General features: G+C 40.5%; 1 protein-coding gene across 1 annotated transcript in view; it reads right to left on the bottom strand.

Annotated features, from left to right (window-relative positions):
• The window catches only part of DNAI3 (dynein axonemal intermediate chain 3), an 81,307-nt gene that overhangs the window by 25,850 nt on the left and 38,535 nt on the right, over positions 1-16,922 (bottom strand). The window contains exons 10-16 of the mRNA XM_054720910.1: positions 16,328-16,452; positions 13,828-13,917; positions 11,962-12,048; positions 11,008-11,136; positions 6,523-6,596; positions 2,665-2,809; positions 592-679 (exon numbers count right to left, since the gene is read on the bottom strand). Coding sequence (XP_054576885.1) covers positions 592-679; positions 2,665-2,809; positions 6,523-6,596; positions 11,008-11,136; positions 11,962-12,048; positions 13,828-13,917; positions 16,328-16,452 — 738 coding nt within the window. The remainder of the gene's footprint in view (positions 1-591; positions 680-2,664; positions 2,810-6,522; positions 6,597-11,007; positions 11,137-11,961; positions 12,049-13,827; positions 13,918-16,327; positions 16,453-16,922) is intronic.

Genomic DNA, 16,922 nt, shown 5'->3' with positions numbered 1-16,922 from the left:
CCTAAAGGATACTGCAGATGCCTGTGACCTTCCAAGAATGCTTACCCTGCTAATTGTATCTGAAAGTTAAACTTTATCCCAAAATACTGTTACAATAAAAGCCTGAAGAGGCAGGTGAACGAGGCTGTTTGGTTTCTCTAGCCAGGCAGTCCCTTAGCCCTCTTTTTCACAGAAACATGTGTCAGAGTAATCATTCATCCGTCACTCAGGGTCTGCTGGTCAGTCTTGGCAGTGGGGGCTTCTCTTACCAGCACTGGAACCCTAGGCTGGTGTGGGGCTGGGAGCCCTCACTCCTCAGGGAAACCTCCAGACCCAAGATATCCCTCCGATTTTAAACCGCCACACGTGGGTATGGGACCAGCTGGATCCGCGATTCTGCCCCACAGCTCCACCTTTCCTAACAGTCTCTATGTGCTTCTTCTTTAATTTCCCTATTTGTAGGACTTCCTTTCAGCTAGATTTCAGGTGGTTTTGAATGATGGCTGTTCTGTATTTTAGTTGCAATTTTGATGTGGGGTGTGGTGATTGCTGCGTTTCCCTACATTGCCATCTTGACCAGAGCTTCACTGCTTTTTAAATAAAGGCACTTACCTTGTGTTTTGTAAATGAGATGGTCTTTACCCAGGCTTAACTTGACTGGACAGTGGTCTAAACTTGTTTCACCTTTAGACAGTCTTAGCTTTGGGGAAGAACATACAAGAAAGGTTATTTCCATATATGCTTAAACTATTCTTTCTTTGCCCTTCTGCCCCCAGATTGCTGTTTTCTATCTCCCTGTCTTTCTCCCTTCTCCCTCAGATTTCTAGTTGGCTTTTCCCATGGAAAGTGCCTAAAACATAGTTTCTGAAACCATGCTACTCAAGGGAACGTATCTGGGGGGCTCATTTCCAAATCCCAGAGTCTTATGTGTTGTGTAATTTCTGAAAATGTTTTGTTTTCTGTTTCCTAACACATCCTCCCTAAATCTTTCAGTTAAACAAAAGCTTCAGAAAGATGTGCAGGGACCCTTCTCCTGACCAGCACTGCTGAGTCCCCAGGGGGTGGGGGGGAGAGGGGGGAATGCGCCTGAGTTTCAGAAGTAGCCTGGGCCTGCACCATCATAGAAAATGGCCACACTTTACATTATTCCCATGGCTCCCTACCAACTTTTCTCCATCTGGATGTTTGTCCACATGCTGTACCATTATTCTCAGGTAATGTTTTGTTTGCTTGTTTCTTTTTAAATGATTTAAAGCTTACTGAATCCTAGCCCAGAACATTTCTAATCCTCTCCTCCTAATTTCTAATCCCAGTTACTTCAGGAAAATTCTCATCCCTTCATGCTCTCTCTTCAAATACAAAATAATGTAATTCTAGTAGTACTTACAAATCAATTTTTTTAAAAAGTTTTAAGTTTGGAATCAGACTTAGACATTCCAAAGAAAGAGAGCCATCAACACCAGCAGTCCAGTCATACTTTCCAGACACAACCCACTATAGCCATATCTTTCTTAAATTAAAGTTGCTTTTCTTTTTTTTTAAGCTAAAGATTTATGCGATCTGAAGAGAAAACCAGAGTATTACTTTTCTTTTATTTAAATTAAAAAATTAGATTTTTAGAGAGAAAGAGATTTGTTGTTCCATGTATTGATGCACTCATTGTTTGATTCCTGTATGTGTCCTGACCAGGGATCAAACTCAAAACCTTGGCATATTGGGATGATGTTCTAACCAACTGAACTATTCTGCCAGGGCATTAAATTAAAATGGCTTTTCTTTTCTTTTTTAATATTTTTTTATTGATTTCAGAGAAGAAGGGAAAGGGAGAGAGAGATAGAGACATTAATGATGAGAGAGAATCATTGATGGCTGCCTCCTGCACACCCCATCCTGGGGATTGAGCCTGCAACTCAGGCAGGTACCCTGACCAGGAATCAAACAGTAAGCTTCTGGTTCATAGGTTGATGCTCAACCATTAAGCTACCCAGTTGGACAAAATTTGCTTTTCTTAAAGCTCTGCATTCAAGATAAGTACCAATAATTTCTTGTTCAATTACTTTTCAGTTTTTTTATATGCTTTTATTTATTTCAGAGAGGAATGGAGAGGGAGAGAGAGATAGAAACATTAATGATGAGAGAATCATTGATAGGCTGTCTCCTGCACGCCCCCTATTGGGGATTGAGCTCACAACCCGGGCATATGCCCTTGACCAGAACTGAACCTGGGACCTTTCAGTCCGCAGGCCGACGCTCTATCCACTGAGCCAAACCTGCTAGGGCTACTTTTCAGTTTTATTTGGTTATAGGTATTACAATACTTTTTCCTACTATTGATGTGCAAAAGATCCGGAATTTTGACTGTGATATAGGTAAAATTAACTGTTTTGGGCTAACATGGGAGCGTACCCACCTTCAAGCAACTGCTATGCAATTAAATAATTATGGCTTGCTTACACACAAACAAATATTAATTTTAAGTTTACAATAATTGTGATTCTGGCTTGATATAGTCAGGCATCATAATAACTCAATCAAGGAATTTACTGGATGAATGAATACGTGAATTAATAAAGTCCTGTGTTAATTTGAGCTGCTCTACTTTTAGCCCTCCTGTCTTTTAGAGTGTACGTATGCATGTTTATACACATGAATTACATAGTATACGGAATAAATCCTGTTACTTACCTTAGAGAGAGGTTTCCAGGCGAGATCTAGATGCAAAAATGTAGATGGTGTATCATTAGGAATTTCAATACTTTCTTCTTTCTTCTTCTCTGTTGGTTGAATGCTTATACCTCTCTGTTGTCTGATATCCCAAAAACATATTGTGCTTTAAAAAAAGTTTACATTTTTTTTGATTAAGTACAAATAAGAGGTGTTATAAGCTCAGGACTACTATTCTTACTGTTACACATTATCAATGTGATCATGATTATATTTTAATATCTCTGAAAGTAAGATTTTTATGAAATTATTTTTTATTTCTTATTTTAGAGAAATAAGAAAGTGGGTTACTTAACAACCTTGCTGGTCTTGAAGCTAATATTATAAAATATGAGAATTGAGTTAGGAGATTGAAACGACCTTTTTTTTAACATAACTTTTTTGAAATATAACTCATATACCCCCAAATTCACCCATTTAAAATGCACACTTCAATAGTTTTAAATATATTCACCGAGTTGTGCAACCATAACCACGTCAGATTTAGAATATTTTATGATCTCCAAAAGAAATCCTGTACAGATTAGCAGCCACTCCCCATTCATATACTGATAGTGAAAACACCACATATACAGATGGAGCTGGATTTAATGTGCTTTTTACATGGTAGGTATCCAATAAATGTTACTTCTCTTCTTTCTCCTTCCTCACAGGTTGGTGAAGAAAATTAGATGAGATAATGTTTGTGAAAATTATTTATAAGTTCCACACATACATAGTGTTATTTTTAGTGCAATCAACTTGGTAAGAATTTATAATAAAACTTGTACAGTACCGTAGCATAAAGGGTCTTTGTATTAATTATGTAAAAACATGAAAACCACAAAAAGTCTGTCATATTAGCTTCATAATTTCTATCACTGAGGTTATGAGTAACCTGATTTAATAAATTTAAGATATTATTAAATATTTTGATGTATATGTACTTAGATAAATGGATGGTAACTAAAGAGCAACAAAATGTGTATTCACTTATGTGAACTATTTAATTAATACTAATAATTTATTCATCTTAATAATTAATAAATAAAATTAATTCATTTAATTTTGATAACAATGTTAAAATAAAAAATTATTTAAAATAATAATCATTTTTGTGCTATAAAAACATAAATCCTTGGGAGAGTAACACAAATGAAATAAGATTTATTTTTATAATATATTTATAGTTAATTTAAAACTTTTAAAATTATATAGCTCTTCTTGAATCTTATTTATGCCATTAATTTGCATTATTTGTGAAATGGTTATGCTAAATACATAAAAGTGCACTTGAACTTTCTGTATAAATCAGTCACACATTCTTAATTATTGGAACCTTATTTTATCTTATTCTAGTACATTATAAAACATTTAGCATGGCTGAAGTATAAAAGTTAGGACTGATGAGTTTTCCAGATAACTAAAAGTTAGCTTTTCTAAAAGCATAATTTTTTTCCTTTTACTTTAACAACTTTGAAGGAACTAGTCTTAGACTATTTCTAAATTCAAGGGCCATCATTATAAATATCAACCAAGTATCTATATCTTTAATATAGAGCATGTAATATTTTTAATCTGCTCAGTGTTTCTCAGTGTTTTCTAAGGCTACTGAAGAGCAGTATAGCTCTGCATTTGTCGTTTATAATCAACATTATATCATAAGCATTTCTCCATTAAATAATAATATAATGGAGAAATGGCCCTATAGATGACATGTGTTGCTTTTGACTGGGGAATAATTACCCTCTCCCCAGTCATTTTTCAGCCAAAGCTTTCTAAATGTTTGGAGGGAGCTGCTTCTTTCCTATTGGATGCAGTCAGGTTGGAACTGTTACTCAAGGTGCTCTGCCATTCCTCCCCAAAGGGCTGAGTCCATAATGTAATAGAAGTCAATCAGACTCTCTATTAACAAAAGGGTTGGAACTGATTCATTCATAATGAAGGGGCTGGCCATTTATTCCTGCAACCTAATTCCACAGGGCTCTTTCTGCAGCCTGAGTTAGCTCTTCATTTTATTCAGCAGCATCATTACTTACTAGCTATAATCTATATATATAAAACCCTAATATGCAAATAGACCAAACGGCGGAACAACCGAACAACCAGTTGCTATGACGTGAGCTGACCACCAGAGGGTGTGCATGGAACATGGCGGGCGTTGGCCACTGTGGGATGGTGGAGCAGGTGAGCGGGGGCGCCAGACCAAGGCAGGATGCCGGTCGCTGTCATTGGGGTGAGCCTCTGGTGGTTACTGAAAATTCTTTGCTCCCGCGCGCTGTGGTCTTGCCTGGCGCTTGCACCTGCTGCCGGTGCCGGAGCCACCGCTCGCACCCACTGCTGGTGCTGGCCCCACTCGCACTCACTGCCAGCGCCTGGTGCCGGTCCCGATCACTCAGTGCCATCAGTGAGTGTGGGCAGCAGCTGTCGGCACCAACCGTCCCCGAGGGCTTCTCCACCTTCCCCCTGCTCCTGAGGGGTGAACGGGGCAGCAGTCGCCACTCGCACCTGCTGACAGCATTGGCCTTGCTTGTACCTGCTTCTGGCACTGGCCCCAATCGCTCCGTACCATCCATGGCTGCGAGTGGGGGCCTCCCTGTCAGCACGTGGGAGCAGAGGTGGCAGGAGCAGGGCTGCCGGCAGACAGGGGACTGGGAGCCGGGCAAGAGGGGCCAGGTGGGGGCATGGAGGATGGGCCGAGACCCAGCCCTGTGCCCACTGCAGCCTTGTGGTCCACAGTTCCTTTCAAGGTGCACGAATTCATGCACTGGGCCCTAGTATAGGATATAACCACATATATAACTCACTATATATAGTGAGCTTTGCCTTCAGAGCCTTATTTTCTTTATCCATAGCATTTTTCAGGGTTGTTACAAGTATAAAAAACTTAATTTATTAAAGCACTTAAGTAGAGTTTTGGCATAAACTTCGAATAAATGTATTTCCATTAAGTTTATTTGTCTCCTTAAGTTAGCCATGGCCAATTTCTGTTGCTTGCAATCACAGAACCTTACCCATACATACCCCCAGGATTAATCATGTCTCTCGCAACCCTTGCCTATGCTGATGTTACTGATGCCTTTGGCTACCACTCCACAGCTGCTGCTTCTGCTGTCAGAGTCTATGTCTTGAAGTATCATTGTTTCTATTGGGATCAAAGCTACTTGGAATGGTAACATTTTGCCAGAATTTGAATGCTAGATAATAGAAGTACTCTTTGTATTTCCTATTTCATTACGAATTTTGAGTTCTATAAATTGGGAGATGCAATTTTTAAAATAAACATTCTTCAACATAGTTACCAAATTTATAAAAACATTTTTATAAATTTGCAATACAAACCTAAAACTCTCACTTTATAAAAGTTTTCCAAATTAAACATTGTACTCTTCATAATTGTGAGATAAAATTGAATGTAAACAATGCAAACTGCAAATTTACAGATATTAAGAATGTGATGAAGCAGAATTACTTTGGATAATGTTATATAACAGTATTAACCACAAAACATCATTAATTCTCTTTTACATCATATTTGTATCTATAAAAACAGTGTGGTGAAGGCCTGGGGAAGGGTTGGGTGTAGGGGAAAGGGGACTGATGGAGAAAAAAGGGGGACTTTACTTTCAACCATAAAGATAACTAAAAATATATAAAAATTAAAAAAATATTTTTTAACCAGCAACAATCTATAAAATTCTTTCCTTTAGTTATATAAGGTTTAATGACTACAGTAAAGATTATTTAAGGAACAGAAAAAGACAATGATTTTAGAAACATCTAAGAAAAAAGAATATATTGTATGGACACATAGTAGGTAACATTTCAGATGAGACATACCAATCTGCCGAACAGGTGACCAGTTGACAGCATATCCCACTTCGATTCTCAAAGACAGAACCCATTCTGTTAATCTATGTTTAAAACAAAATGCAGGAAGTAAGTTCTGTGTACTTAGAATAGCAAAGACTTTTTTCTCATAGCTTTTTACATTTTTTAAAATTTTTCTTCTTCGTTTTAATTTTTATTAAAAGAGCATAACACTATCACAGAAATTTGGAAAACAGAAGGTTTTAAAAATCAAATGCATTTCTGTCATATACTTTCCAGTCTTTATTCACAGAAACATTTTTATGCCGTTTTAATTAGCATACATACAAATTTCTAGCCTGAGATTATAACTCGAATGCTTACCTGTGTACTCATGAATCATGCTAATAGTTTTATAAGATACAGATGCAAACTGCAAGTTTACATATCATAAGTTCATTACCCACTATTATTGGACATGTAGGCTCTTTCTGTTTTTCACTATTATTTGTGGCGCCAAACACAGGAGCTTTCATGAGGTTGTTAAGCAGGTAAAATCACTCGAGTGTTAAAGTAGACACCATCAGCCTGCGGCCAATGTCGTGGCACCTACACTTTTTGAGTAACTGTGGCCCGGCTCTGCTAGCACACAGAGGGTTACAAGGAGGGTTAATGCTCCTCGGGGCCCTGGAAGGTCCAAAATTTCAACCAGTTAAGCTCTCAAATGAGGTGAAAGATTTTGGGGCAACCTGTGAAGGTGCCACTCTCAAATCAACAGGGAAACATGACCTTCCCCAATTCTCTGCCGTCCTGGTAGGACTGATGAGCAAAACAGCAGAGATGGGGGTTCCAGCAGCAAATAAATAGTGAGGGAGGAGGTGGGGGCGGGGGTGGGGAGGGCCGCAGGTGCTGCCCTGGGAAGGCCTGTTGGCATCACAGGAGCCCAGACCCTGGAAACCTGGCTGACGCCGCTCTGGCTGCCCCCGGGTCAGGTTCCGTGACAGCTGCCACCCTCCACTCACATCTGATGCACAATCCAGAACCCACGCTGCCTCTCCTGCTAATGAGCTTCCCTGGTGCAGAAAGTGTGAGACTCCAGAAATGTGCTGGCTCTGGAGGTTTTATGTTTTAATTATTTTTAAAAAAATATTACGGAGGTTTGGAAAATAGGCTTTAAAATCAAATATAATTTCACCTTGTATTTTTTTCCCCAATCTTTTTTTATGGATACACTTTGCTGTGATTTGTCAGGGTGTGCATACAATTTTGTATCTTGAGACACAAATTGCATTATTTCTTTGTATGAATTCCCAAAATATGAATTACTGGTCAAAAGTCTGAAAAGTTGGATGCTTTAAGAATCACACTGATTAATTATATTCTAAAAGTTTTATGTTGGAACCAACAATGTTGGAGTTTGTGGGTTGCACCATCTCCTTGTTTCCAACACCAGGTATTATTTAAAACTAGAGGCTCGGTGCACAAAATTTGTGCCCAGGGGCATGTGTCCCTCAGCCCAGCCTGCACCCTCTCCAATCTGGGGCCCCTAGAGGGATGTCCGACTGCCCGTTTAGGCCCTATCCCAGTAGGATCAATCCTGGTAGTCACAATCCAGGACTGATGGCTCCCAACTGCTCGATTGCCTGTCTTCCTGATTGCCCTTAACCGCTTCTGCCTGCCAACCTGATCACTCCCTAACCACTCCCCTGCCAGCCTGATTGATGCCTAACTGCTCCCCTGCCATCCTGTTTGCCCCTAACTGCCCTCCCCTGCAGGCCTGGTCACCCCCAACTGCCCTCCCCTGCAGGCCTTGGTCATCCCCAACTGCCCTCCCCTGCAGGCTTGATCACCCACAACTGCCCTCCCTTGCAGACCTGGTCCCTCCCAACTGCCCTCCCCTGCTGGCCATCTTGTGGTGGCCATCTTGTGTCCACATGGGGGCAGTCATCTTTGACCACATGGGGGCAGCCATCTTGTGTGTTGGAATGATGGTCAATTTGCATATTACTGTTTTATTAGATAGGATAGAGGCCTGGTGCACAGGTGGGGGCCAGCTGGTTTGCCCTGAAGGGTGTCCCGGATCAGGGTGGGGGTTGCCTTGGGGCGTGGGGCAGCCTGGGTGATGGGCCTGTGGTAGTTTGCAGACCAGCCACACCGCACACCCCCCCAGTGACACAAGTGGAGGCCCTGGTATCTGGGATTTATTTATCTTCTATAATTGAAACTTTGTAGCCTTGAGTGGAGGCCAAGGCAGGCCAGGGCTTCGGAAGCTTGGCTTCCTACATCGCTGGGGGCAACTCAAGCCTCCTGCTCTCTCCAGGTCCATGGCCGCAGCCATTTTTGTTGGGATTTATTTATTTTCTATAATTGAAACTTTGTAGCCTTGAGTGGAGTCCAGGGCTGGCCAGGGTGTGCGGAAAGCTTGGCTTCCTCCATCGCCAGGGAAACCCAAGCTTCCTGCTTGCTCTGTGGCCGCAGCCATCTTGGTTGGGTTGATTTGCATACTTGCTCCTGATTGGCTGGTGGGCATGGTGTGTAGGTGTAGTGGAGGTATGGTCAATTTGCATATGACTCTTTTATTAGATAGGATTTTCATTCAAAAGTTAAAGAGGTCCAAAATTGTACATTATTGTTGCTCTATTATTAATTTATTTGATATTAGAAAGTCTAAATGACTTTTATCTTTATACACTAATTGTTTTTCAGTCAGTATATGTTTTTTGCTTATTTCCTGGAAACTTTGTATTTATCATATTTGGGACACATTTTCCTTCATTTTGTTATTTTCTCTTTATTTTTAATTTTTATTTTTTTATATTTTATTGATTTTTTACAGAGCGGAAGGGAGAAATAGAGGAATAGAGAGTTAGAAACATCAATGAGAGAGAAACATCAATTCAGCTGCCTCCTGCACACAACCCACTGGGACTGTGCCCACAACCAAGGTACATGCCCTTGACTAGAATTGAACCCGGGACCCTTCAGTCTGTAGGCCAACACACTATCCATTGAGCCAAACTGGCTAAGGCTGTTCTTTATTTTTTAACTGAGAAATTTACATGTGTGCTTTGGACTTCTTTTCATGTAAGTTAGTTTAGAAAACTATCTCCATTCCAGAAATATGATATTTTATTGATTTGTTGTAATTTTTCTGTGATGTTGTTGTTATTTAAATGTATAGTCACCTGAATTAATTTGTGTGCATGGCATGAGTTGAAATGGAGTTCCTTCTCTTGGGTTGTAACTTCTATTACCATATGCTAAACTTTTATATATAGTAGAAACTATATCTGGACTATTTATTTTGGTCCATTTTAACTTTTTGAAGTATTGTTGCTTTGCATAATCCATTTGAATAGCTTAAAGGGCTAATCACCTTTCATAGCTCTAATTTTTCACATATCCTATATAATAAAAGCCTAATATGCTAAGTATCCGGTCATCCATTGACCAGTCGACTGTTCAAACAATCAAAGCATAAAATGCTAATGATATGCTTAGGCCACTCAACCGCTCGCTATGACATGCACTGACCACCAGGGGCGGATGTTCCAATCAGTAGGTTAGCTTGCTGCTGGGGTCCAGCTGATTGGGATTGAGGGAGATGGGCCAGACATGCCCTGGAGCCCTCTCTCGGCCCCTCCCCGGCCCCGATTATGCACCAGTGAGGTCCCTCAGCCTGGCCTCTGCCCTCTCACAATCTGGGATCCCTCAGGGGATGTCAGAGAGCTGGTTTCAGCCTGATCCCGCAGGCCACTCCCCTCGGGAGGGCGCCAGACGCAAGGCTCATGGCTGGCGAGCCTCTCCCAATCAGGACTGATTGGGGGTGAGCCTGCAGCAGGGTCCAGGATGAGCAGGAGCGGCAGGCATGGGACTATGGGTTTCGGCCTGATCCCCGCAAGCCACTCCGAGGAACCCCACCTGTGCACGAATTTGTTAATTCTTGTTAATCCTTCAAAGTACACAGCAGACCTTCAGTGTCCTTGAGTGAGACATTTGGGGATCTTACCAGTTTACAAATCCACAAAAGTGACTTTGTGAGTCAAGTACGGAACCGCAGAGCCAAACTGCAATGCCAATGCTGGGCTCCCTTGCTGCACAGCTAGTTCTTGCCTCCCAGCCTCAGGGCTCCCTCAGTTCAAGGCTGTCTTGGCAAAATTCCTAAATGTCTCAGCTCTTCAGAGCTGCCTGCTCCAAATTTTAAATCCTCAGTCTAAGGTTATAAAATCTTTACACTTTACTTTTATGTATCAAATCCTCATCTTCTCCACTATTATATTATGTCAACGCTGACAACATATACATTTTTCAGTGCTTTTAAGCCATGGAGGTTGAAACATTGGCCTTACTCTCAGGTATGGGTCTGGTAACAGTGACGCAACTGTTTGGTGCCCACTTCCTGGTTAATTCAGTGTAAATGTAAATGGATTGTTGACTTGAAACATCCTCTTTGGACAAAATCTTCCAAACATTTCCAAGCCAGCAGAAGGAAACCATGAAGCCATTGAGACTCACCTCAAAGGTGTCCGACAGCCAGTGTATATCTGTAATTACTTTCTTATGTCCATTTTCTATTGAGGAGACTGCACAGTGTCTGATATACATTGCTTCTTTATTATCGTCTGGTTCAAGGAGAAACATGGGCTGGAAAATTGTTACAAAGAAAGTTATGTGCTAACTTCAGAGCACTGATGAATGAACTCATACTTGACTCATCAGACCAATTAAAATTAATAACTTGGAGAAATAGCAGTTCAAAGAAAAACAGAAACTAGTGTTTCTATATATCATATATTTAGGGAATAACATTAGATACTTTTCCCTTCAGTTTAGTCTAAGATTTTATCTCTAAACTTAACAAAAATTGTTGACCACTCCCTAAAGAATCAACGAGGTCCCACTTTTGAAAAAGTACTTCTTTGTGGTGAGTCACCTGTTGATATCCAGGTTGGAGAACTGGGGCGGAGATGTGCAAACCGTGGGTAAGTACTGAGCTGGGAGCTCAGGAAGCATTCCCCCATCCTCCTGGCAGAATCCACAGCTTCACAAACTCATAGTATAGTATTACCCCCTTCATGTTATGCATGAGAAGATGGATGTTGGCCCAGGTGGGGAAATGTCCAAACGTGCAGGACTATGACCCAGAGCTTGGGGACGCGGTCTTCTGTCCAGCGCTCCTTCAACTACATCCCTTTAGGAAACTTGCCTGCCATTTCATTTTATTTAATGACAATAACAAAAACAACAAAAAAAGAACTTAACAGCCTAGGATAGACGGTGCCACTGGTTTTGTGGTGTTTTAATCAAGGGCCTACATGAAAGCGATTCAGAACAATGTTCAAAGCAGATGTGAAGGTTTGGGAAATAGAATCCTCCCCACCCCCCCACTGAGTCTTTGTTTAACTTGGCAACTCTGTTATGTACTTTTTAATAAACTTCCAAATGGGGGGAAAATTGTAAAAAACTAACCTTGAGTGTGGCTTTTTTACTTCTACTGCTGCCTGTCTTAATGTGCTCTATGCGATCGGCATGTGCGGTAATATCCCACAGGACAATCTGAAGCAGAAATAGATGTTATTACACATTTTCAGGATTAAAGAATTTTTTAAAACCTGTTCACATTGGTTAGCACTTGGATAAATCAATCACCTCGGGGATAACCAAATTTAGCCTACATCTTAGGTAAGGCAGCAACTTTTTTTTTTTTCCCCCATTGATTTCAGAGAGGAAAGAACAGGGAGAGAGAGAGAAACATCCATGATGAGAGAGAGTCATGGATCGGCTGCCTCCTGCACGCCCCCTACTGGGGATGGAGCCCACAACCCGGGCATGTGCCCCTGACCAGGAATCGAACCCTGACCTCCTGGTACTTAGGTCGATGCTCAACCACTGAGCCACGCCGGCCGGGCAGGCAGCAACTTTTAAAGCTAATATAAAAAAGAATGTCGTCTTCTCTATGCAAGTATTTTCAACACTTTGTTTTTTGTGCTTGTATTAAAAAATGCCAGTAATTTCTAAAATACAAGGTAAACATCACTCTATTCCCTCCACTTTGGGAAGAGTTCACCCTCTGTTTTCGGGAATGTGCTATGATTGTGGGACAGTTGCTTTAGACCCAGCTGTCTTGTTCTCCAGAATTAAATATACACACTCAATTGTCCAAAAAGTCTAAGAAATGATTAATTTTATTCTATTGGATAGTATGGCCAACTCCAAATTTGCATATACACACATGGTTGTTTTTTGAAAAAAATCAGACTGAAGTAGATATACAATACTAAATTATATTAATTTTTAATGATTAAAAATCATTTCAGTACACTAAAATGTTAACAAAATGTCAGAAGTACAGAATTATGGGTGCTTTTATTTTCATCATTTCCTTTTCTAAAAAAAACCCTAAAACTAAAACAAAGTTGTATAACGTTCATAATGAGTAGAAAAGGCATTTCAGGATTTGTAGGGCTCGGAGGATGGTCTCCGGGTCATCATTAGGACCACCAGTTATTGTTGAACAAAACCCAGGGAGAAGTGCTGTTTTCCTGGACGCTTTTGGTTTTGATAAACGGGCAGGGATGCTGCAGACATTTAAATTTCAACGACAAGGAAGTTTTCCGAGCCACACCAAAATAAGACCACATCCTCTTGTAATGCTCAAATTCACTGGATCACAGTGAACTCAAACTTTGACTAAAACATAGCTTTAAGGTTTTTGTTTTTCTTTCTTGGAGAAACTGGCGATTGGAGGATAGGATCTAAATTTCATATAAATCAGAAAACAAAGGAAAAAAACAAACAAACATGATATCAAATTATACACACAGAAATTCAATAATATATGTATAATTTCTAGTGAATTTCTGTTTAAAGTCTTGTATCACTTCCCAACTCCTACCTCTAGGGAAATTTCAAGAGGCCTCTTGACCAGCAGGTATCAATGCTTGTGGGTTTTGTTCTTCCGCGAAATCTGGTATAATGCATGATTCTATCTCAGCGATACGAATAGATTTGACCCTTTTTGTTCCAATTATCATGACTAGGTTACCCTGTGACACCTGCAGCGCCGACGCCACATTTATTTATTTATTTACTTACTTACTTACAGAAAGCAGGCTTTTTTCTTTCTTTTTCTTTTTCTTTTTTCTACATTCCCATCACCCAACCCCCTCACACATCTTTATTCCCCAGTTGCTGGCATGGTGATTGGCCAACAAACGCATACCTTCCTTCTGCTCAATTGACTCCTTAAGTTAAAAAAACAACAACCAACCAATCAAAATTTATTACAAGATGTTGTCTAAATTAATAAATAGCTAAAATAAAGTCCACACGTACCTGCCCGTTGATGCAGCCTCCAGCAATAATATTAGGGTTACTCGGACAGAACTTGAAGCAGAAAATGTCGTCTGGGCTCTCCAGCATTAACTAAAAGTGAACCCCACAAATTCAAAAGACTGAGCAAACCTACTAAGGGAATGGCTAGAAAATAATATTAAGACAGCCCAAAGTCCCATTTTATAGCTACCCATAAGAAACATGCACAGAGAGTCCATTCCCAGAATTCTACCTCTGAATTAGAAGCTGCTTTTGTTGAATTTTATTGCGGACACTAGCCATATGTATGACAGCAGGTATGTTTTCAAGGGGACCAGGCCTACCCTCCCCCATGCTCCATGGGTCATTGTTGGGACATCTTATAATTTTTCTTAAGCAAAAGGACTGTGAAATCAATGTTTTTGAAAAGTGTGGAAAGTAAGTTCTGGGAAGGCAGGATATTTGTTTGTTTTGTTCCCTGCTGTATACCCAGCCGGGCACATACTAATAGTGAGCACGCAAAAATAAAATACGTTGCATAAGAGAGGATGAAGGTATTGCCAGTAATGATATCTCAACATTTAAAATAATACAGGACCCGGGAAGTAAACGAATTTGAGTGCTTGTAGGGGAGGGAGGAAGCTCTGCAAGGAAGACACTGGTGTGAAGGAGCAGGTATGTCAACCACAGGTAGCACTGGCACTACTGGGTTACCACCAAGCAAAACACTTGCATGGTTACTATAAACATAACTACCACAAATATAGGCCCCAGGGCCATTGGTTTGCCATCATCGAGTTAAAGATTGCCAACTGGAATTGGGGTTAATTATCTTGGTTAATTTGGTATTCTATGGATTCTAGAGAAACCTCTACTTTTGAAAATAAAGTATTGTAATATTCTCCTATAGTTTTTACTAGAACAAAGACAAAATAAATCATTTGCATTATTTCTTTAAGAAATTATTTGCTTGTCTTTTTAAAACTATTCTTTAAAATAGAGGAGAGGAGAGTCTTTCTTCTTGCTATTTGCCTGGATGTTCAGGCACACTTCTATGTCACATGGTGGAAAGTAGTTTTACACCACTAGAAAACGACAGAAAACCCCACCAAGAGAATGGAACCATTTTTGTGGTAAGTAGGCTGATAAGAAATACCTAGAGAGCTGTCATTTTGATCTCTGAGTCTATAATAATCAAAGTATCTAGACTCTATTACAGAAAAACTGCCTTAATTCAGATGAATTAAGGAAGAAGGGGAAGCTAATATTTATTACTTTATAGAAACAAGTTATTATTATACTTAAGTTCATTGAAAAAACTTCTTTTAACCCTATAAAGTGCCTTTCCCCTAAGCAGAACTCTTCTTGAGCGGGTATTGGAAATAGAACCCTACAGGGCAAACTCAGCCTTCAGCCTTGCTTTATTTGGATTGCTGTGTGTTTTGGTTTGGTTTGAGTGGGTACTTTTGGTTTGGTTTTAGAATAGCTATTTAACAATTTGGAGATTTCACACAAAATTTCCAATTGCTGGATTCTCTTGACAAGTGAGACCACCTGGCAATAAGAGAACTGAAGAGTAGCTGTCCCTACAGATGGGCTGTACACTCTCTAGGATCACTGCTCTCCCTCACACTCCTACACACTCATCTTTACTCATTATCACCACCTACTGGTAATCCTTGGAATTGAGGAAATTTGTGTGAAACTATAATCTATTTGCATTTGAACAATTAGTATTTAAATAAAGCTCATAAAAGAGTTTGCACTTTAAGCCCTAGTCAGTTTGGCTCAGTGGATAGAGTATCAGCCCGTGGAAAGGGTTCTGGGTTTGATTCCAGTCCCTGGTCATAAAGGGGGCAGCCAATCAATGTATCTCTCTCACATTGATATTTCTCTCTGTCTCTCCCTCTCCCATTCTCTCTAAAAATCAGTGGAAAAATATCCTTGGGTGAGGATTAACAAAAAAATAAAATAAAATAAAGTTGTTTGAATGCTCTTTTTACAATCTTTTCTTTTTATTTTTTTAAACTCTCATCCATAGATATGTTTTCATAGACTTTAGAGAGAGATGAAGGAAGAGCAAGAGAGAGAGAGAGAGAAACATTGATGTGAGAGAGAAACATCAATTGGTTGCATCCCAACACCCTCAACTGGGGATTGAATTCACCACCTGAGTATGTGCCCTGACCGGGAATCAAACCCATGACCCTGTGGTGCATGGGATGATGCTCCAACCTAGCCACACTGGCCAGGGCTCTTATAATATTATTATTATTATTATTATTATTATTATTTAAATAACACGTTGATTTGTTCAAACGAACCTTCTCCACAAACTAAGTGTAAACTTCCATTTTCCTCAAATTGAATGATCATAAGTTCCGAATTGAAGAAAAGCCTGACTTTATAAGGATTTACAACATTGGTGATGATGAAGCACTTTGCAATTGAAACTGCTGGGAGAGACACGTGACAGTGATATTAGAAATTTTTAGACTACGCGACGTCTCTCCTTCATTACCTGAGGATGTATGGGGTCGGAGAAACTCCAGAAAAGAATCAGCGACGGTTGCAGCAATAATTTACCAGAAAAGTACACTCTGTCTTCAAAGGAGAGCCGCACGGCCACCGACACAGCTATCAGTCCTGAAGGAAACAGTCACCGTGAAGGCCTGCAGCCGCTGTACCTGGTGAAGTGTTTGTAGGTGTGGCTTTTCTGCACAGTCACCGATCATTTCCCTTTGGGTGAAACTTGAGTAAAAATGTTCTACAGGAGCCCACGCGTTTTCTTAGAGTCCCACTGTTTAACGTGGTTACCGGCAACCACCTGTCACTTACTCAGCACTGGAAACGTGCCCAGTCCAAACTGAGATGACCGGTAGTAGAAAATAAACCCTGGACTTTGAAGATTTAGTAAGGAAAAGAAATGTTTCTGTGTGTGTGAGGAAAGGACCAACGTGGGGGAGGGGAGGGGAGGAGGAAGAATGGGGGCAAGGGCTTCTCTCTCGGCAGCCCCACCTTCACACCTTCCTACCTCCCTTGGCTGCTGAGGGCTCTCAAGGGGGTGCAGCGGCCATCCTGTCCCGTCATTAGAGGGGCAGAGTGTGCGGGGAATG

Source organism: Eptesicus fuscus, chromosome 9 (assembly GCF_027574615.1).
Source record: "Eptesicus fuscus isolate TK198812 chromosome 9, DD_ASM_mEF_20220401, whole genome shotgun sequence".
Classification (NCBI taxonomy): Eukaryota; Metazoa; Chordata; class Mammalia; order Chiroptera; family Vespertilionidae; genus Eptesicus; species Eptesicus fuscus.
Note: the sequence above shows the minus strand (reverse complement) of the source record. Positions and strands in the feature narration are given on the sequence as shown.